This window comes from Synchiropus splendidus, chromosome 16 (genome assembly GCF_027744825.2).
Source record: "Synchiropus splendidus isolate RoL2022-P1 chromosome 16, RoL_Sspl_1.0, whole genome shotgun sequence".
Lineage (NCBI taxonomy): Eukaryota > Metazoa > Chordata > Actinopteri > Syngnathiformes > Callionymidae > Synchiropus > Synchiropus splendidus.
Genome location: NC_071349.1, coordinates 10868678 through 10891764, shown reverse-complemented (window position 1 = coordinate 10891764; position 23087 = coordinate 10868678). Strand labels below are relative to the sequence as shown.

At 40.6% G+C, this 23087-nt stretch overlaps 1 protein-coding gene across 2 annotated transcripts in view; it reads right to left on the bottom strand.

Annotated features, from left to right (window-relative positions):
* The window catches only part of rps6ka1 (ribosomal protein S6 kinase a, polypeptide 1), a 50460-nt gene that overhangs the window by 27109 nt on the left and 264 nt on the right, over nt 1-23087 (bottom strand). The window contains exons 1-2 of one of the 2 annotated variants that reach the window (XM_053845539.1): nt 13533-14029; nt 4735-4779 (exon numbers count right to left, since the gene is read on the bottom strand). In XM_053845539.1, the coding sequence (XP_053701514.1) occupies nt 4735-4779; nt 13533-13595 (108 nt within the window). In that variant the 5' untranslated portion in view covers nt 13596-14029. Of the gene's footprint in view, nt 1-4734; nt 4780-13532; nt 14030-23087 lie in introns of those variants that run through there. The other variant, XM_053845537.1, reaches the window with a different exon arrangement.

Sequence of the window (23087 nt, the reverse complement as noted above, 5' to 3'; positions counted from 1 at the left end):
GTGCGGCCCTTTGCCTGTATTATTGTGACACTCATGGGGTCAGAGCAAAACTACGAATGAAGTGACGTTAATAAGCTATTAAATATTGGAATTGGAAAAACGCCTTGCAGGAAAGTTCCCTTATTTTATCCGTTTTACTATCATTATCTTTTTTTATCTTTAGTTAAAATGAGAAAAAAAACAGAAGCATATAATGTAGCAGCATAATGCGGGTCCAATTTTCTCCTAGTTTTGTGGTATTAAAGAGACAAATGTAAGTTTTGAATCTTCTTGATGTCTCCACTTGTGTTCGCAGTCCTCTGCAGTTTAATGTGTGCTCATTGGAGGTCAGCAAGGTTAAATCTGCATGGGCCACATAAAAGACTTGCTGGGCGGCATGTGGCCCACTGGCCTCACATTTGACACAGGGACTATTTTTGGTTTAAACAGATAAGCAATAGTAGAAGAAAATGAAGCAAAAATGAATAGTAGTAGTAATCGGAGATGTCATGGTATGGTATGTGGTAGGGTCCAATTTTCTCCTGGTTTTGTGGTATTAAAGAGAGAAATTTAAGTTTTGCTTCTTCTTGACGTCTTCTCACGACTGTATAAGCAGTTAATGTGGCCCCACCTCTGTTCTAATGCAGATCTAGTCAGACTTCCGCCATTGACTCGCTGATACCACGACTTCCCCACATGGCTGACAAAAGGTGTTTCATGTTAAAAAGCCAAAAAGCTGAGGCGGCAGTGTCCTGTCGCGGTCACCTTCATCCACCCCCAAAAAGCCTTCGAGAGACAAGAGTAATGACCAATAGAGGCTGAGTAATGTGCCTCAGCCAAATTTAACACCACATGAATAGATGAGGGGAGGAATGTCATGAGACAGAAGACGTATTATTAGTGCAGCAGCTTTTATTCAGGGCTGAGCACAGATTGAACCTCGGTGACCTCCAATGAGCACACATTAAACTGCCGCGGACTGCCAACACAAGTGGAGGAAACGCGCTCCTTCCACACGGTCTCCCTGCGCCTGCGTCGGTCAGGCCCGCTGGAGCCTGCTAACCTCTGGCTGCAGAAGATAGCAGCAGGTATTATCAGATTTCCAGCGTTTAAACAGCCGCCCGGCATCGATTGATGCTGCGCCGGGTAACCTGTCTAAACTGTCCTAGAGGCTCAGGTAGCACCACTAGAAATACTGAGACAAAACATCTACAATAGATGAAGACTGCTTGGTTTCTCCATGTTACTTCTCCAAAGTATTTTTATAATCACAAATAAGGAGGAAAAAAATAAGTAGTATAGTCATAGGGTACTAGGTGAAAGTGGTTATAAGTGTGATAGATGGGGAGATATGTTAGTAGTAGTAGTGCTAGTCGTAGTTTCTGAGGTATAATGGAAAAGTGTGAATGTAAAACAAGAAGTACAAGTATAATAGGTAATAGCAGTAAGTGAGGGGTATTTATAGGACTAAGTATTTGTATACAAATGCACATTTAATGGAGATTGGAAGATGTACTTTTAGATGGGTCAGATGGTTAAAGGGCTAAGGGACATAAGATTAAACACAGTACAGGTTGCACAAAAACATACAGAGTGAAAGAGATTAACCAGTAGCTTGTACTCAAATTCAAGTGTCTCATACCATGAGTGAATTTCATATTTAGCATGGGCCACATAAAAATGACTTGTCGGGTGGCATGTGGCCCTCCAGCCTCACATTTGACACATGGATTATTTTTGGTTTAAACAGATAGGTAATGGTAGAACAATATGAAGCAAAAATGAAAAAATAAATGTGAGTAGTAATCTGAGATGTCATGGTATTACTTGTCGTAGAGAGTGAATTTATTATATTTAAATAAATAAAAGTAATTACAACCATGACTGCGGTAATGGTAGTTACTGTTGCCAGGTTAGTACTTTCAGAAAAGACTTAGTATTAGTATGTTTGGTATAAGATGGTAATTTTTGTTATTTTAGTGGTTGTAATTATTGACTATGAGGTGTCATGAAGTAAAGTTATATGTGATGGAGGAAGTATCAGCAGCACATTTATAGATACAAGTGGAAATACATGATATAAAAATGCATAAACCTTGGCTCTGTGAGAGGACAACACTCTAACACCTAATCCAATCACTGCCCCGCACGTTAACACAATGCTCATTAACACAACGTGCGACTTGTGTTCCTGGAGTTCAATATTGTAAATATGATTAGACGTCCCAGGTCGATCCGCAGACACTAAGCTGATTATTCAGAGATGGGATTATTCAGGTGCTGGTGAGCCGCTGTTATTGTCTGTTGCGGCGGGAAATTTATCGCGGCACTTGTGGCATTTTCATTTATAGGAGAAGGGACTCTTGTTGCCGCTACACGGTGAGGGGTGGTAAACGTGGAGGAGTCACTAATAGGCCACGGTGAGATTTGTTGAGACAGAAATAACTCTTGTGCCGGGTGTCAGAGAATAAACCGTTTACGATTTACAGAAATAACAGCCCTGAGGACCGACTTCTATTATTTATTTTTGGACTGAAATAAAGACTTTAATGATCATATGTGGAACAAAGACAGCTGCCAGCAACAGTTTTCCTTGACAAGCATCCAACATCAGATAAGTAGAAGATGTAGCTCTCAATTACGATGTGTGTTATCATGCAAGCCTCGCAACAGCACCTTCATCTGTTAAGAAGGTGAAACTGGAAAGGAAAACAAGAGCTTAATTCCATGATAAAGCCATGAAACAAAGGACATACTCTCCTGTCACGATTGAGTCTCAATGACATCACAAATCTCTCGTATTTCATATTAAAATCACGCCGCATACGATGCGAGTGAAGAGTGAACATATTTTTTCAGCCTTGTATGATGATACATGACGTCACACTAGGAGGAGGAGCAGCCATGATACCCAAGACCTGTTCTATGATGTTGCGATATTTCTTTGTTCAATGCAGACAGAAGCAAAAAAGAGAGATCACAAGGAACCACAATATAGAAAAAAGAATGTAGAACTGTAGCAACAAAACAAAGACACAAAAGTCAAAGGTAAGTAGAATAAATAAAGAATTCAGTACAAGCAACAATAAATCCATTCCTTTCTAGAGGCTTGTTTCCTCACACAGTGAAGTCTCCAGACCAGACTCCTCTTTCCCATCAGTGCACTCAGGACATTGTTGTCAAGTGAAAGAAAAGACGCCCCACTTGACTCTCTCCCTCTTAAGAGTGAGGACAGAGAAAGAGCGTTGAAGCGAGACAGGAACACTTCCTTGTCCTCTGCTACATGGCTGCAGGATAATAGACTACAGGAAGAAACCGGATCAGGTTTCATGGCTGGACAATGAGAGTGTGGCGTAAGGCCAGGGGCCGGGGAAGAGCTGACTCTGCGATTCTTCTCCTGCATGTGATTCCGCAGGAAGTGTGAACATGCTAAGGAGACAAATGCGGACATGCGCTGCTTGTGCGCGTCTGACCCCGTTACTGCTGCAGACACATCACACTACGCACGGAGAAACTGGATGCGCTTTACAAACTGAACCGGAGCCAGCTGACGCCGAGAGCGGCTGTCAGGTCTGCGACCCAACAGACAAATCACATCAGAGGATTCACGCCGGATGAGAGACAGACATTAGATTTCATCATCGAATGTGAAAGATAATTCTCTCGCTATAGCGCATCATTGTGCAGTTCCATTTCTCTGAGGTTACGCAACACTCGTGACATTTTTTTTCTTTACTGCTCCAAAGGGCTGCGTTATCAAAACAGTAACATTACACAGAGAGCAGAGGAGCAGCTAGCAGTGCCTGTGACATGAAATACATTTCATATTGCCATTAGACGTAAAAAAATATATATATACACAATACAAACTGCATTAGCGTCCACTCGCAATTATGCATACATATTTATTGATAACAGCCAGGGTGGCTGTTTATTATGTTATAGAGGATTTGGATACAGGATATATATATAGCATATATAGTCATACTTCTACTTTTCATACTACTAATTTTAAAGTGACTTTACGGCCAGTAATTTTACATTTCATTGAAATTATCCATTACAATTTTGTGCATGTACATGACTTGTTCTTCTTATGATACATTTTAAATAGCCGGTTCAGTGCGTTCCAGTAATCCAGGTTGGAAAAAGACAATGCAGATGTCCATGAAAGCTATTTTCAAGTGTGCGTTGTTCGAATACAGGTGACAAATGGCGTTCAGATCAAAATTCCAGTCCTGCCAACTCCTTTCCAAATGGTCAGGCATACGTTTCTATTATAGGGATCTGACTTCTCTGCGCCTTTACAAGTTTGTTTTGGTCGTTTTCACTTTCATCAGATGAATGTGAAACACTGAAATAATTCCTTTTTTTGCAAAGTTATGAGCACACGAATTGTGCCGACTTTGACATTTCTTAATCTCACAACAAAGACTGAGTCAGAGACTCGGTATCAACTACTAATATTACTGAGAGTTTTCGGCATGATATTCAACCAAAGGAAGGATGTGTTCAGCAAGAGTCCATCATGTTCAACACACAAGTCAGAAGAGTTGGAGATGCAGGAGGAGGCACTTAAGGATTTATTTAAGCCGCAGCATGCAGTTCACAGCTGAAAGGTCCTCAGAAAGACGTATACAATAAAGTCCTCATAACATGCCCCAACATCACCATGACATCGCATGTTACTGATTCAGCTCAGGGGGGATGTATGTGTGTGCGTTATGCAAATGTGTTTGTGCACCACAAACATACCTTGACAGCAGGCGTGACTCCATCCTCAGTGGTGCTCTGGCCGTTCTGTCGAGAAAGCACATGGAAAAGCGGTTAGTGTGTGTTGCAGCGCACGTATCCTGCGGCGAGTGTGTGAGCTGCGAACGAGTATTTGCGAGTGTGTGGGCGGCAACAGTCCATTGTATCCAGCACTTCGCTCCTCCGCCGGCAAAGCTAATAATGTGAAGCCAACACACAAATGTACATCCTTCATCCCTGCTTCCCCCTGTAGGTAGCGCCGCACTGAAAAGGCTAATCATTATTATTTGTGAAACAATGGCCCGCTTAAGGCAGCTTTGAAATCACCGAGCTTGCCCCGCAGCACAAGTGGGTGTACAACTTTGATGTCAACCTTGTGCACACAAACACTATCATTGCTCAGTGCCTGTGAGGAGTCACGGCCATTATGATGTCCAGACACAGAAGGATCTAATGGCATTTACATTGTTTACTTTCTGGGGAGCTGGAGGCAGCTCGACCACAGTGTTATGAAAACAACAGCAACCAAGACGGACTTTCAGTCGGACCCAAAAACGACAAACAAATTTACCCCTGAAACTCAGTGCCTCGCCTAAGCATGACGCATTTTAAGTGCCCGATTCTCCGCCGGGTCTCCCAGGTGGACGTGTGTGGAGTGGCCACTATGGTCGGGCAAATGCAAGACTTGAGTCTTAAAGGCTTCTCTTTGTAGCAGCAGCTGTGTTCTCAGACCGGCAGCACCTCAACCATACATAAAAGCCTTTTGAACATCCTACTAGATTGATTTACTACGAGTATAATGACAATCTCCAATATGTTTCTTAAACCATGACATCAGTGCAACGATAATATCAAGCACAACTCAAGAGAAAAGACAACGTTCTAACCCTAAACCGAGGGCTGTGTATCTGTCGAAAGGATACATATCCCGACAATGTAGCGACAATACAATATATTATGATGTATTGCAGTCCAGTAAGTATGCCTACTAGAGACATTATTTTAAGGAAATAAATGATAAAACAGAAAACGTCAACATGTGCATTAAAACTGGCTCACTCTTATGAACTTAGTTCAGTTGCACCTTTAGATCACCAACTCTAGATGTCCATTAAATAGAACTCATTTCAACTCAAAAAGATAAACTCAAACTTGGCCACAGTTTCCTGGCCCAAATACAATATTGCAACGTCAAGTATCACGACATACGAGTGTAGTGACACTTTCTTTCACTGCTAACATTCATGGCCCAAAGATTGGTTCTCAAAACTTGTGATCTTAGAATGAACCATCTACTCTAGTGTGAAAATATAAAGCACATGTCATGGCACTTTCTTAAATGGTGTGATTCCACTAAGTGGTCTGCGTTGTCCCAGGTTATTACTTATATAAGGGTGTTTGCACCAACAAGACCCAGGCATAGCAGTGCAGATATGGGGTTTCCCACAGTGCTTTCAATGCAGCATTAGCATTGCTAACAGGAATGTTGGAGAACTCAGACGCAGTCTCCAGTTGTCCGTAACTCTGACAACCTGTACACCCAGAAGGCCATCCTCATCACCCACCTGGGTGTCCATCTGTCGCTTATTACATTTCCAGAGTCTAGCACCAAGTTGCTTCGGGTAAAACACCCCATCTCTGCTGCCTTACTACCAGAGAAGCTTGGCCAAAATCCACCTCCTCCAGGTGACAGATGCCAAAGTCTGCTTTGTTACAGTCCACACCTTGAATCTGTGAGCTCAATGGACTTTGATCCTGGACAGAGTTTATCCTGTGAAAGCCCCTTATACAATCATGAGCTCATGGTTCTTCATAATATCATCTTTCCGACGATGAAATAATGGCTGTGAAGCCAGTGTGGACAAATGGCAAGTGCGGTGAAGGTGAAGTGAAGATAAACAGATTCAGGCTGAAAGAGAAGCCGGAGGGATTGAGAACTTTTGAAGAATTACTTAAGCTACTTCCTCAAGACAGCTGGGCATAACAATGACAAGCAAATAATAAAGCCAATGCTCTGAGCCGCTGGAAATCTGACTTTTCAAACTAGTCTTCAATAAGCCTTTGGACTTGTATAACATTTCTGTCACTGAAGGTTCTTCCACTTTTCAAACAGTTCTACCATAGCAGCAATAAAAGCGGAACAACCTGAGTCATATTAACTGCGCAACAGTTCGCCCGGTTGGACTTTAATCAATGGATACAAACATGACAGGTAAGCTTGAAAAACATCTCAGAAAACACAAGATATTGGGTGACGGGGAAGAACAGGGAAGTCAGCCGGAGGTCCATTAGTGTTGTCTCTGCAGGGGAACGTTTCACTTTGTCACGACGGCGGAGAGGTAAAAGAAAGTCCTCCGCAAACAGACTTCTAGTAGTGCCAACTGTAAATGCCAGTGTGAAAGTTTGTGTGGTCAATGTCTTCCCAAAAACTGCTGCCCCACGCATTTCTACTTCATTAGCTGTGCATGGTTGATTCAAGCGGTCCATTTAATGGGGCCACCCCTCCCCTGAGCTCCCTCATTGTGAGCGCAGGCATGCACATAAACACGTAAACATACTCGACGCCTGCATTCCAAATTAAAGCGGAAAAAAAAAGACTGGAACTATACATCGTCCTCCAACATCCTAGTTGGACCTGTCGGACAGCTTCAAAACCGCCTTTATCTCTGCGATTATCCTGAGTCAACAATCTCAGCTCTGCTTGATAAATCGAGAGTTTACCGTCCTGATTAGAGCCGTCCGGTCCCGTAACCAAGCAACTGAGAAATACAATAGCCATCCTTCATGGCCCTCCACGAAACCCTATCCCAGTGAAATTCTGGGATCAAAGCGAGTATTGACATCTGGTCACATGACTGATGCCATTTTTAGTTCTGATTCCTGAAAATGGCAATTGTCTGTAGCGGGTCTGAGCTAAAGTGATTTACCTAATACATCAAAGGAGAGAGGAAGGCGAATCTTATCATTCTAATGTGGACCAAAACAGAGGACACATGAAGGAAAACATAGAGTCCAAAGTTAGTCAAGTGTCGCTCCTCACTCTGGATTTGTGGTGAACGCAAAACAACAAAAAATAAGATTGTGTTTGGGTGTTTTTTGACTGTGTCTCTTAGTATCAGTGTAGTCAAGTGCCGCCGTGTTCTGGGTGCCGACATCATTTCCATCTTTAAGGCCCAAATCAGAGGCAGTCCATGGTGTGCCACAGAATTTTGACCAATGAAATGTGAATCACGACAAATGAACATGGCGGTAGCAAACTGACCAGGAAAGCTAGTCAGGAAAAACAGCAAAAAGTAGGGCACGGTCAAAAAGTAGGACACTTCTTTCCAGTACAAGACATGTCCAGGACATCCAACAGGCTAACAGCTAGGTCATTTGGGTTGCCATTTTTGTAGTCCTTGTCACTCTTCTGATAGGTGGCCCCTTTGTAAACTTTCATTAAATGTATCTCAGCAAATACTTTTTTAAAAAGAAATAAAATGTGCCACACTATGACACATGAAGTTTGATTACGGAAGGAGGAAAAAAAAGCATCAAAGGACCCATTAATGCAGTTAAAACGGCTGACCTTGTGGCCCGTTCCTGGTCAGTTTGAGTCGGCATATATTAAACCGTGTGAAAGGATGGGAACCATTCATGGAATTACAACTATTTTGTGGAGTGCAAAGACTTTGGCACTGGCCCAACTGACAGCTTAAATTTGTTTTCAATACAAAAAAAAACTTTCACTCGTCTGATCATCAGACCAGGATAAACATTTTGAGAGAAAGCTTCTGCTTTGTACGTCGTAGCGGCTTCAGTCACCCCAATTAACCTCACAATATATGCAGTTCTCTTTCGAGTCAACCAAGATCCTTTTTTAGAATTTTAGTGTTATATTATGAGAAACATCCCACTGCAGAAAAAATGGCTATGCCAAGTGCATTTCTCAGAACACAATGCTGATGGTCCTAGCGCAGATGACAGACTAACTTCAAAGCAGATTTAACCTTTAAAGCGACAGACACCTGAGCAATAGCTGTGTTATCACATGTCTCACTCCACACCCACCGAGGTGTTCCACAGGTCACACCCAGATTAGTGGATACTATTCGTGCACGCCACACAACTAAGACCCTGCCTGTACATGAGCAAACGGGTTATCGAACACTGACTCATCTTACATAATTCTCTTCACTGCTGATCATATATCTTCAGAAGTTTCTCAGTGAAAAACACACTTGAGCTACAATAACTCTTTGCCATATTTGCGTTACTAATTCACATTGACAACAAGCTATGCTTCCGTTTAGCAGCAGCTTGTGCTATCACGGCTGCACTCAGATGTTTCCAAATCTATTTTAATATCACTTCATAAATGAGTAGTTGTTTTACTGTTAATTATTATCCACCTATTGATCTATGACCTCCCGGATCTAAATTCTCTCACTGAAATTTGCAATGATCAATTCAAGTTCTCCCTTGAGCAACAGCCGTGTTTTAAACATATAAAAGAAAAAAACAAACTGTGACACTAAAGGAGATGGAATCAATGGATGGATAGATGTTTGTCTTCAGTCTTTTATGTTATGAGGTTTGGTGAAGAATTAAACAACAATACATTTCCTGTTAAAGGAGTCCAAGTTATGGATCATAAATATAGTTTTCGTTGGGCCCTTGGCTTTAAGATCGCTGCCCCATGAGAGAGCATATTCTAGAGACACCACAACGTATCAGCCCAAATCAGCTTCTGCTAGTTCAGTTGTTTTCAGACGGTCACAGTGACGTTCGAGGACAGCAGAAAAGACTGAGAGGTCGTGAAGCGATAAACAGGAAATGGAATCAGAATTCTGCCTGGAAAAGTCAAAGTATGATCCACACAGCTTCATTGTCACACTCACTTTCATCCCTGATGAAAGAGCCAAAAGTGCCACATCATGGGACTAAAGCAAACTATTGCACCACCTCGTTGATCCATTCATAAAAACAATGATCCCCCAACATGATTCAGACATTCCTGACACCAAGCTTTGGCTCATGCAGGTGAGATTGAGTCACCTGGGATAGAAGCGTTTGATGAAGTGGCTTTTATCAGAGGTGAGTCATTGGACCAAGTTGAATCACAGGATGTGAAATTAATCAGATTAAATGGTTGCCGTAGATGGTTTTTAAACACTGGACGACTCTAAAAGAACTCATCACAGTCAGTGCCAGAGACGGAGTACTAATTTAGTGGAGTGTCACATTTCACAATGTTTATCATTCATGCCACATCCAACACAGACATTAATACATGACTTTCCAAAGAGCTCATCCTGCTCTAGTGATGGCACTATTGACAGTGAACAGGAGCCAAAATTCAAGAAGCACCTTTTGACACAAGGGAGCCACAAGTGGCTCTCTGCCATTACTCATCTGGCCCTCAATGTTAGAGTCAAACTGTATTATTTAAGTGGGATCTTTCAATATTGTTTTGTGTATTTGTGAAATGCCTTATTTTATTTATGTTATTTGTTTATTTGTTTTTTTTTTAAGCGTTTAAGTATATCATGCAGCTTCTTACTGAGTGCATTTATGAAACACTATTTTTATATTTATTATCTCCACATTCACTGATTTGAATTTAAAACTGTAAGATGAAATGCATTTTTAAAAATTTCACAATTTACATTAACAATCCTTGAACTATATCGAATAACAATTGATTTTTCTAAATTAAACTAGTTTGACTTTCTACAAATATTCCATTACCTATCACTACCTTGTATTTAAAAAGAAAATAATAATTGCAACCAACATTCATATGTAAAAAAAAGTAACAATAAGATTTTTTTAATCACCAAACTATATTTCTGATTATTTTACAGCCCCCTCTTGACCTTATAATGAGGCCCGACTGCCCGACTCTGAACAAGTTCAATATATTCCAGTAAAATGTAGTTAATGGCTTAAAATGTACAGAGAAAAAAAAACAGAAGGGTATGCAAATTTAAATTTCAACCTAGTTTCAACCTATAAAACAGTAGGACAAGACAAGAAATGAAATACTACATTATTTAGGGGGCAGACAACTAAGACAAACGCACTATACAGTGCTTTTCTATGGGTCCTTGGAACTGTTCTAGAGCCTCTTAGAACAGAGGAAGAACCAAGGGCTGACTTAGAGACAGGCAAGATTATAGCGATTGTATGAGAGGATGCTTCCTGTAGCTTCTCCTTCGAAGTCACAAATAACTAAGAGGAGAGAAGGATGGATCAAATCATGTACCTGAACTCACTCAACGCCCCCAAAAGGAACTCAAAAGCCATGTGAAATCTGATCGTGGTCTTGCAAGAAGACCACGCTCCTTCTGAGGAAATGGAACCTGCCAACTCGACATTTTCAAGCTTTTTCAGCCGGTCAGAAGCAGCAGACCAAAGCTGATATTTTAGTGAACAACCTACTCCACCAAGTGCAGTCCTCTTCATTTTATTAGAATCCTTTCACGATATTAAACGCAACACTCTTCGCAGGATCACTAACACCATCTGTTCCGCCGCGATACTCCACACAGCCAACTGGTTTGCAGCAGAACGCTGTAAACAGAGTCAGAGTGACAAACCTAGAAACCTCCTCGTTTCACAGCATTAAACTTTCAGACAGATGGCTTTTACATTGGGATTATCACAATTAATTACTGTTGGAAATGTACATATTTGGATCCACGACAATCACATCTCTATTCTAGAACAAAAAAAACATGGTGCTAAAGTGGAGAAAGATTAACCAAGTGTTCATTTTAGATTCAGCTCATGTCCACTCCAAAGATATTAAATCTCTACAGATTTCCATCTCCCAATACACATAAAGCATAAAAAGAGCCAAAAGATGAAGCAAAATTTTGAGACCCAAAAGCTGAAATGACCCCAAAACACAACCTTCTTCAGCTTTGGTGTCGAATTAAGCCATCTTCTTTTATTAATTCCTTCTTCACACAAGTCAGTGATTTCAGTCACGTGTCCTGGCGAGGAAACACTTAACTGAGGGCAAGAACATAGAAGCATTTATCTTGCTGACATGCTGTACTGATCGCTATCAAAGGGAAGCCAAGACCGAAAAATGAGCATCACTGGTGATCTGATTAAAGCGCCCGCTTGATTCAGTACACGGTGCTGTTCATTACCCAGATCAGCGGTACAACAGAGGTATCAATTACCCCCGTCACCTGCTCGACTGACTCGTACAGTGGGTGCCATTTCTGCAGGATGACACAACATCATCTACCACAATGAGGAGTGATTTACATAAAAGCAGCGCAGCATTGTGCGCCGCCTGTTGCTGCATGCAGATGCCAACTAGCAGGTGGCCCGGGAAGAAAAGACGCCGCTGCTCGGGGAAAGTGTCCTCCTTCTCTGCCCGCATTTATCAGCAGGATGAAAAGTAAAAAAACAGATTTTTTTTTTTTTTTCCTTTTAGATTGAAGCTTGAGCTCAGCCAAGAGAAAGAGAGACAACTGTTGTTAGCTGGGACTAGAAGTAAGGTAGTGTATTGAGCTACTGAAAACAGTGATTTTGATAACTAACAAGTCACTGGGTAGCATACTGATTGATGGACTAGTCTGCATGTGACCTGTCAAGGTTGAGGAACGCAGCAACTAGCAGTAGGTTGGAAGGATTTAGGAGCCCCAAAGGTGCTAAAGTGCTGGGGAGAACCCCGAATTTAAAAAGGGTAAACAAATCATTGTAAGCATGTGTAGCGTTAGACGTTGCTTTGAAACTTTATTTATGTGCTCAGAATGTGGTGTGAAAGGTATGTTTGGCTTCTCACTCTAATCTTTGACGTGTCCATTGTAAAGCCTCAGCCATTTCTGTTCTTATAATGGACTGTCTAAAGCCGACGCAGGAAAGAGAGAGCAATGGCATCACGTCAAGTGGACACACTAACCTGTCACTGACTAATCTAATAGTTGAGTTGAGTCGTTTTTTTTTTTTTTCCGGGGAAACATAGGTTAGCCAGCTGCCTGTGAAAAACCTTGCCGCTTCCTTCAGCGTTATCTTACAACCCACCTCTACCCTAGCTCCCCCTGCAAAGTAGCCAGGTTTTCACCAAAACATTTCTAAAATTTGCGAGGAAAAAAAAAAAAAAGTCCATTGAGGTAACTTTAGCCTCTGAACTCTAATGAAATCTCATCAGGGATTGTACCAGAACTTCAGCGAAATATTTCAATAGATCTGCAAAACCTTTTAGCCATATCCAAAAGGTTATCAAAATTCAAGTGCTTTTATTAGCAATTTTTGATATGGTTTTGCATTGAAACCTGGAAAGTGCTGGATTTCTATATACAAACAGTTTTCTCCATGTTAATATCCCAAACCCCACTGTGGACAGTACTTCTGTAGAGGGCTTATACATTTCCTGAACACAGTTGAAGTCTTCAAATCTCAACTGAAGCAAACTATTCCACTGCCTAGTTCGATCATCTGACAGTAAACCATTAAAACAATTGATCTCCAACTGACATATCACTGGAGCTGAGAAGCTGCGGACGAGAGTGTGAGTTTTGTGGTTGGTCTTTTTAGGAGTGTTACTCCATGAGTCGTAGTGAGAGGGGAAGAGGAGTAATTCTCAACTGAGCGACTCAATTGGAAACTAACTGGCAGTGATGAATCACATCCTAGGAGCTTTAAAAAAAAGGAGAAATCACACTTCTGCGCGTCTAAAAATGAGTATATGAGGAGGTGTATGAGCAGGATTTCTCAATGACTGGCTCAACTTTCCTCTCCTGGGATTGCAGGATCACGTGGTTTAACGTATGTCTATACATAACAGGTTGAAATATTACCTCCGTTTCCAGCTGCACCAGCTCCATGGTGGGCCATGGTTCCGCAATCTGAGCAAGAGGCATGTTCCAAGGTGCTCGGCCTCAGCTGCTGGGAATATTGCGCTGCTCCTAGTTCCGTACTCCGGTGCAACAAAGTCCAGCGGACAGCGGGGTTTTTTTTTTCAACTGCTTGGGTTCCAAGTCGAGAAGGCGCATACACGCCGCAGGTTCACGCTGTTTTAAAAGTGAAATCCAAAGGAAAAACCTCGTGTTTCCAGGTCTAGAAAGCTTCGCCTCAATCACATCTGAAGATGACTCTAAAGCCTCCTAATGCTTTGAGTCCGTCCTCGTCCGCGCACGGTGACGGCCGCGCTGCTACTCCCTTCCTCCTGTCTTTTAAAGTGTATCCTGGCTGTTTGGGGAGTCGGTGCTCCGTCCGTTTGGACCCCAGCAGCAGCAGCAGCAGCAGTAGCAGCGCGGTGCGGACTTCGGTGTAGTACGAGCAGCACCAGCCTGGTCGCTCTGTTATTGGTCCGCTCCAGCACGACTCAATCCGGCCCACTTTTTTTTTCTACTCCCCCTGTTCAGGTCACAGCACTCCCTCTGCCGGTGGAGGGTGTGAACTGCAAATACGTCATGCCGATTCAAACAGGTCCTTGATCAAAAAGAAGGTGCTCGAACTTGGTGCCATTTGATTCTGATTTAAAGTTGAATGCTTGAGCTACGACACGCATAGGAAGCGTTGTCATTGTGACCATAGAGCGCATAGAGCAGAGCTTCTCTCAGCTGCAGCAGAAGCGTCACACGTCAACGTCATCAATCAAAAGCCTGTGTATGCGTGTGTTAGCTTTAGCTTTTAGCTATTCAACCTCATGTAGGTTGAAAAACATGAAAGCCATCTGTGTCTATCTGGCTGAAAGCACAAGTCGTTTATTGATTGCTTTATTTTACAGGATACTATTTATTTGTTCATGAATCATTTTTTTCTATTAATAAAATGCCTTTGTCATTCAAACTAATATTTTCCAAAATATTTTTTAAACTATAAAACCGTTTTATTTTATATTTTTACATAAGCATACTTCTTTGTGTGTTTAATCAAAGTTATATTTATGTCAGCCTTGGCTAGGTTTTTGGCATTGGTTTGTCCGGCTATTTGTTTGGGTTCAACCCAACTCAAAAAGTTATAGACAAGGAACAACTGTTTACATTTCAGGAACAATCTATTTGCCCATTCACTTCTATTACTTCCAGTCATGTGACCAGCTCCGGTAAAAGAATGCACCCGACATCCTGATGTGACAATCCCGTCACTAAAATAAATACACTTTGGTGAGACTATTTTGACATATGTGGAATGTTTTGATGCATGTCTCATTTAAATACAGTGGTACCTCAGTTCTCGAATGTCTTGGACTTCGAACAAATCGGAGTTCGAACAAAAATTTCGAGATTTTTTTGCTTCCGATTTCGAACGAAAATTCACAACTCAAACGCCCCGATAAAAGCCAGAAAAAACAACATGCGTGGACAGATCAGCTGACCCACGACGCAGTCTCTGTATGCAAATGTGTCCCGTTAGCTACATTTACTGACTGTTTCTTCATCATATTGAGGTGTAAAACCTTTCCTGTCTCTGCACTGGACCATGGTAGAGTGTCACAGGGGAGGTGCTCGCTCTCCACACCTCCGAGGCTGGAGCGCACACTCCAGGGTTTGATGTCCTGTTGTGGGCTGGAGCTGGGACAGGGATGAGGCGAGTCTGGGACAGAGCGTGACTTGGTTTATGACTTTGTCACAGCCAAACTGCACAGAAGCGCACATTCAGAGCTGGACACGCACCGGGGACCTCTACACTTCTGGAGAGACGTCACTCACTCGGCAACCCCTCCCACATGCAGCGGCCACACACATAGAGGAACAGAAGCACCGCACCTGCGGATTGTGGTCGAGAGCCAAGGTACCACTGTATTGCTGTCAGTGTGCTTGCTGACAGAGCTCCTTAACTACCTCCTGCTGTCCGATCGAGTGCTTTGCACTCAGGATATATTAAAGAATTTATTATAGATAAAATACTTGAAGAGGAATAACGTCAACAGTTTGACTTAGCAGAGGTATGTACTGTCCCAGTGTCTTTCTAGTTCTACTATACTGCACATCACAATAGTAGTTTGTGTCATCCTGGTGACGTAAGGACACTAACTTGATTCACTATTACAATAAGACAGCAAAGCTCTTTGACCTATTCTGCACTCACAGCCTATATGAATTCACCCCAGCAATGAAAGGCAATGAACCTTATCAAGACAACTCAATGATGCAGATGACAAAAAAACTAAAAACCTGTCTAGCAGCATCAGTTCTGACTCTTATCCAGCCCTGAACATGTAACCAAGTAAGTGGCAGCACTGGACAGCAGAGAGGCGGATGATGGCGACTCTGTTTGATAAATCATCTCATCAATCATCTCATTCTTTTTAATACATGAAAGCGTCATATTTGACATGTGTCTCGGTCATGTGTGATAAAACACCCCCTGCCTCCTGTTACACTTCTGTGCCTCATTAATCGCAGAGTACTTTTTTCCACTCGGCCAGCTTTGGTTGCTATTGGCAACAGGAGAGAATCAAACCAAGAGGATGGAACCAATGTGTTAGATTAATTCAAATAAAGGCTACAGGAAGACGTAATCATCTAAAAGCAAAAAAAAAAAAAAAGTGTTTTCATGTTTTTTGAGGTTTTTTTTTTTTTTGTGAATACAGCCAGCGACCCCATTGATAGAAAAGCTCATTCATCACAGCTCCATCAATGGCAGAGCTGCAGCTCGGCAAGGTTAAACGCAGTGTTTGAAACACACTAAGCCGCCAGTCGTGCTCCTGACAATTAAGCTGTTGACGCGTCTCATGTAAGACCTGCTGCGTGGCACAATAGAATGTCACCTTCCAACCTTTTCATGTCATGGTGACCCAGGAAATTTCTCACATTTCCCCTCCATCTGCTCACCTTCTCCTTTCATAGCAGCCGCCTACAAGTCTCCCCATGGGACGCACAGCTCCCCTTTTGGATCTACATGGATTTGAGCTATGCTTTCTTGGTCATTTTAGATACCAACTGGCTCAGATTTACTGAGGGTGTCCCTTTTGAACAAAGATAAATGTGAAAGAACTGCAGCCAAAGAATAGCAGCCACTGAGTTTGTAATATTCATGCAGTATATTACTGAAGGAAACTTCACACTGCTCCTCTAGGATAGAAAATAAATGAAACAAAAACGGAAATTAGCATAATATGGGATGGCTAATAGTGTGACCAGAGTGGGGCTCGTGGGCCAAATGCAGTCCATTAGAATTTCAAATCCAGTCAATTTCACCATGGTATATCAGTGCAACAGTGTCTCCAGGGTTTTGTTGCAGTACGTGATAATGTCCTGAACCAATGTTTTTTCTCCACTCATGAAACACGAAGCAGAAAAGAGAAGCAAAAACCATTTTGGGGGGAAGCCAGCATTCATTTATAAGCGTTGCTATGACAACTGAATTTTAGTTAACCTCTGTAATTTATCCATTATTTGCTCCAGATAATGATATTCTTCATAGACGTAAGGACCTATTTGACTTTTCATTCAATGGACATGTTTCCCCACTAGATGGTGCTTAGCTATATATTTGGCTTCTTCTTCAAAAAAAAAGTAAATGTAATGCAGGGACAGATAAATGGAAAATGAATGCAGAAAATAAAAAATATGAGTGGACCACAATCTTTAATTTGCTGGTCTGGGAAATTATTTTTAAATGCCAACCTTCAAAACTGGTACTTTGTGACCTTTTAAAGGGTAAAACCTATCCATCAACCTGTCCTGTCCATCTATTACTGTACCTGTTGTGCGCCAGTACTAGGCTCTTTCTCTCTGACTTTTAAATACCTAAGAGAAAACATCAACAAAAGTGCTTGGCTGGTCATCCCAAGGTAGAAATCGTACCAAAAATTAGGGAGTACAAACATCCCAGGAGTCTTTGGTCTCAACTCCAGCAATCCTCGGAGGCGTGTGCTGCGCTTTACCCCTTCAAGAACAGCATCTCTGGAGACAGAACATTTAAGTCTGCGATGTGTCTCTAGGGTTTTGCTGCAGTAGGTGATAGTGTCCTGAACCAATGTTTTTTCTCCACTCATGAAACACGACGCAGAGAAGAACACATTAATTGTTAAAACATCTCTGGCCGTCTACTTCCTGTTTAAAGGACAGCTCTTCCACCAAAGAGGAACATGATCCATCACGCAATTTATAGTCAGCAGCATCCCCACGCTCACATTAACCCATCGATTTACCAAGCATGATGGATACGCCGCTGCTAAGGCAACAGTCCCGTCCCCTTACGAGGCGACATCGATCAAGGCGATCAACAAACCTCTTGTCATCTCTTCTAATCTCTGCAGGGTTTTTTGCCCTCACGTTCATCTCCTTTCCCTCCTCCTGCTCCTTCACATACAATCTTCTCCATCGTTCATTATGCATCCTCTCCGAGGATGAGTGGCAGCAGAGGGGGGGGGGTGATTGTTTTTCCTCCACAGTGTTTATGGCAGCGCAGCGCCACATGATGGATTTCATATTTTCAATTTGATCTTTAGGTGAAAGTGAAGGCTGCAATAAAGGGAAATTATGAGCGCCAGCAGGAATTCGATGAGTGAAGTGGGCAAAGTGTCACTTGGCCAGGAAGTAGAGAGCAGTCACCCGAAAGGTCAAGGCAGATGGATTCAGATTAGAGTGACATGACATTTATCTGGCCTCTCTGGAGTTTTAAATATTATTATCCTCCCTTTCAGTTGGGTAAATAGTTGCACTTCGTCATGTAATTTGAATGAAAAGGCTTAAAATGTAATTTTATTAATTAGTATTTAATTATATTTTTATGTTTACTTGTTATTCAAAACATGTACTGTAAATATTTAAACTCTTAAATTCTTTAATCTATAATATAATAATTGGTTCATTGAAATGGACAACACCATACAGTGATAGATAAACAAATGAATAAATGATAAAGAAATTAGATTCAATTTTTTTCTTATGTATAAAAAATGAAGGTTCATAAAAAAATGAACCTTATAAATAAAAAATATGAAATGAATAAAGAATATTTTCAAGCGCATTCTTAATAATAATGCAGATTTCTGTGAAATTATTACCCTTTTTCCTCCCATGCTCCAGAGAAAACGGTGAGAAAATCAGGTCATTTATGTTCTCACAGTGACAGGAGGGAACCTCCTCTTCCCATCACGGTGACATCACAGATGTCAGCGATGACTCACAGATGTCAGGTCCACTCCAGGGAAGCCCATTCTAACGCATCAGCATCCAGTGAAGCATCATGGGAAATATGACTCAGTGCAGCGGACATGCAGCCGAGCACTCTGACTTAATGGACTATCGACAACAGTGCGTGTGAGTGGAGTTACATGTGCATCCACCATTAAGGTGACCTTAAACTATTAACTTCGCATAAAAGGATCGGGGTTACTCCCTGAGGTTTACAATGTGCCTTGCTCTTTTTGCTCTACAAGCACATTATTGGTGTGTGAAGTTACAAAGGAAGTCATTGTTGGTCAGCAAAATACAAAAATAAATAAATAAATGCATTAAAAATCAAAAGCAAGATAGCAAACAGAGGGGATGCTGTGTAGCACAATGGTGGAATGTCCTTTCTATTTTAAGACTCCATTAAACATTACACAATACAGTTGTATGGTAATTTCACTGCACTTATTTATTTATTTATTTATTTATATATAATATTTTAATTATTATTATTATTTGCCCCCTAGAGTAGATAATGTGACATTAACACCATGAAAACAATCTTTTAAAAAAAGAACTTTTATTTATATATATTATATTTTTATTTATAAGCACCAGGAGTAATAAGCCATGGGGAAAAATTTAGGTATTCCACCAAAATTAATAGACGAAAGGGTAAACATGAAGCCATAAATGAAAGTAAAGATACATTATTTCTAAGATTTTATTATTATTATTAATGCTGTCATTGTTATTATTATGCATAATGCAGTTTAATAAGCATAGTTTATTTATTATTAAGTGACATCTCAGAAGTCATCTGCACAAAATGAACTGCCTACCACTGACTTCACAGAACTTCCCGACTAATCTGGGGGATTATTTGGTTATAAAGGCCGACCGCACCAAAATAAACACAGCTTAAGGTCACGGTCCAGCGACTGCATCCACAACAAAGCCCACCACGCTTAGTAAATGCAGTTTTTATTCTGAAAAATACATTAAAATGAGGCTTGTGTGATCCAAAACATGCTTTATGTTGCAGTCAAACTGCAATTCCATTTTTTTTATTCATCGTATCGCTGGTTAGTGGTAGAATTATTGTTTAAATAAATGCTTTTTTTTTAAGAGTGCATTTATTTTTAAACAAGAAATATAACCGCTACAACATTTTATGTTAGAATATTAATATATATTTTTTAAATAAAAAGCTAAAAATTAAACCGTAAACAATTGAAATTTTAATATTAAAATGGGTTGAAATTAACCGCAGAAGGCTTTTATATAATAAAAACTTTCTTTTATATACTTAAGGTAAATTTTAACTGCTAAAATAAAACACCAACAAAACAAAGACTTTTTTTTAAACCAGAAAATTCATCAATTTTTTCACAAATATTGTGGGACCTCTTGATCATACTGTCAACAGTTGTTCATTGAATAACTTCTGGAGACTACAAGGTGTGCACCGGTGAGGGATTGTGTCGGGGTGTCATCTCTCGCCCTGAGCTAACCCCATCACGTGAAGGAGCAGAAGCTAATGTGAAAAGCTTGCGACAGCGGTTATCTCATTCGGCTGCCTTGCCATCCAGCCATATCTCAGAGGCCGAACCCGGACAGCATTTATTAGAGAGAAGCTGACAAGCTGCTGTAAGCAGTTGTACATCAGAGCATGGCCGCGTGTCAGGACTTGAGTTTGTGTCTCAGGTATTTGGGCTGGGCTCAGTGTGCTTCAACAAAACAAGCAACGCGCCCCCTAAAACTGCTGAAGCGCCATGTTTTGACTCCTGCTGTACGACTAGATGCTTTGTATTAGCCGCTCTTGTCCGGGCTGGAAACACGGAGGCAGTGGAGTGGTAAATGACCTGTCGAAGGAGTAGCATGTGTCTGCAGACAAACAAGCACTGGAGCCTTTTAATCTGGAAAAAAAATGTAATTGCGGAACAGATGGCATTTGAATTTGTCTTTTTTGAGTCAAACTTCTTTCTGTAATTCTCTGCAAGCCTGGTTGATTTTTGTTATTAGTGACTAATAGGCGTGGAAATGTGACGTCTGAGACTAAATTAAAGAGAACATTGCCACATTTCGATTTCGTCTTGAGATTGTTTGAGATCCACGGCTCAAGATTCGATTGTTTTACTTTTATTTAGGGTTGTCAATAGATGGCGTTGATAACATCCTCCTTTAAGTTAGATTTAGAACAGATACAAAACAAGTGATTGCCGGTAATTTGACATAAATGCAAGTTAACTCATATTTAGTGGGATTAACTGAGATTAAAAACTTGAATCCATTGACAGCCCTACTACAAGTAGCCTCTTTTCAATTTAATATTTAGGTATATGACCTGAAATTTTTGATACCAGAAGGCAGTAAACAAATTAACGCAGCCCTTTCTATTATTCTGAAAATATAACACATATTTGCGACATTCTTGATGAATAAAACAAGAAAACTGTATTTTATTGCTGAGCAGAAATACAGAATTTATAAAACGCCATTCCACTGTGCCCCTTCAGAGATGCTGGCTCCAGATAATGCAAATCTCTAGAGTGTTGACTGAATACATACCTCACACACACAGAACACAGCGTGACATTTTATCATCTGACATGTGAATTCAGTCTGACCCTTCTTCCTCTCCCCATTCTGTCTCCCGGTTGAAAGGAAATAACAGCAGGGGGTGCCAAATATCAGAGGGCAACTCTTTTATGACCCAGACCTTTCTCTATCAGACTTGACCTTTATCTACAGGACGGCATTTCACGCCGCAGCCGTCCACCCGTGGCACATTCTGTATATTAAAGAACTGAGGAAGATGGATTGGGTTTACAACTCTACACATGTGAAGACAGAACATGGGGCATGTAAAGCCATATAGCATATTTAAATGACTAACTTTGGTCTGTAGGTATTTTAAAATAGGTAAAGGACATAAATTAATTACTATTTGTTCGCTTTTAGAATATCAACTTTATCACTATCTCACTGTGAATTACTCTACAACCAATAATATAGACATCAACATTTTTTGTTTGGGACAACATTTCCATATATATGATAGATATATCTGTTTATATTATATATATTATTATATTTTCCCTGTTAAAGCTTAAACACGTGTGTGTTTGTTGAGTTATTTTCTGGCTTCCCAGGATAAAATTAAATCCAGAACAAAGTGCTGAACTGTGTGCAGACTTTGATAAGAGGATTAAAGCAGGTTTGTATGAAGAATCCGCTTTTTTGTTTCCTCGTGACTTCAAAAGAACCGTAAGTGTCCTTAAAATAGCCATGGAAGTGTTAGGAAAACAATATGTTATATGATCAAGTTACTGCACCCACGACAGTATATAATATTAATATGTCTAGCCTTCTCTATTTTACATCTTGCTCTCATGAAGTAATGTCAGATTAGTATATACATATGTTTACAACAATACACACCCATATACTGCAGTTGCATAAATTAGTCTTGAATGCAAAGCAAGGCTTGGCTCTTATGATGCCAACATAACTCAAAATGGGGATCTTATACTAAATATAAATAATAGATGAAAAAAAACCATATATATATTATATATACAGTATATATAGCAGGGGTGGGCAATCAAATCACACACAAAGAACATCCTTCACGGATGTTGTTGTATTGAGTAGTGATGTTTGTAAACAAAAGAATATCATGCAATTTAAAATATAAATACATAAACATGTAAAACATAAAAACTGTTAAATTTATGTATGATATAAAGAGTCCAGTATTCAGTTTAATTCAATTTAAAGGATAATTCTAATACTATGGTAAGATTAATAAAAAAAAAAAGAAGAAGAACATGAAGAAATTGTGATGTAAACATGGAAGCTGGAAATCAATGATGTCAGGATCATTTAAATATTAGTGGTTAATGGGCCTGAATTCCAAAACAATGGAGCACAGTTACTTTCCATGGACAGTTTCACTCAAAGAGGATGAAAGACATTCATCTGTCAAGTCCATGGTAATAAAAAGAAGTCACTTTAAGTGAAGTAGCTGTTTTGTTTCACATTTCCACTGACTATTATGGTATAGCAACATCAGGACAATATCAAAAACAGTCGCCATTTTAATAAATCTGATGGGTTTTCTTTCCGACAGATTCAACTCGTGGTTTCTTCAGAAAGTAAAGGTAGCTTTAGAAATGCCACAACTAATGCCACTACACTGTGACTTGGTTAGAGAGCAAGGTGTTGGCTATGTTATCGCTTTTCTCCCACGCGCACAGGTGAGGGGTGGGGGAGGGGCTT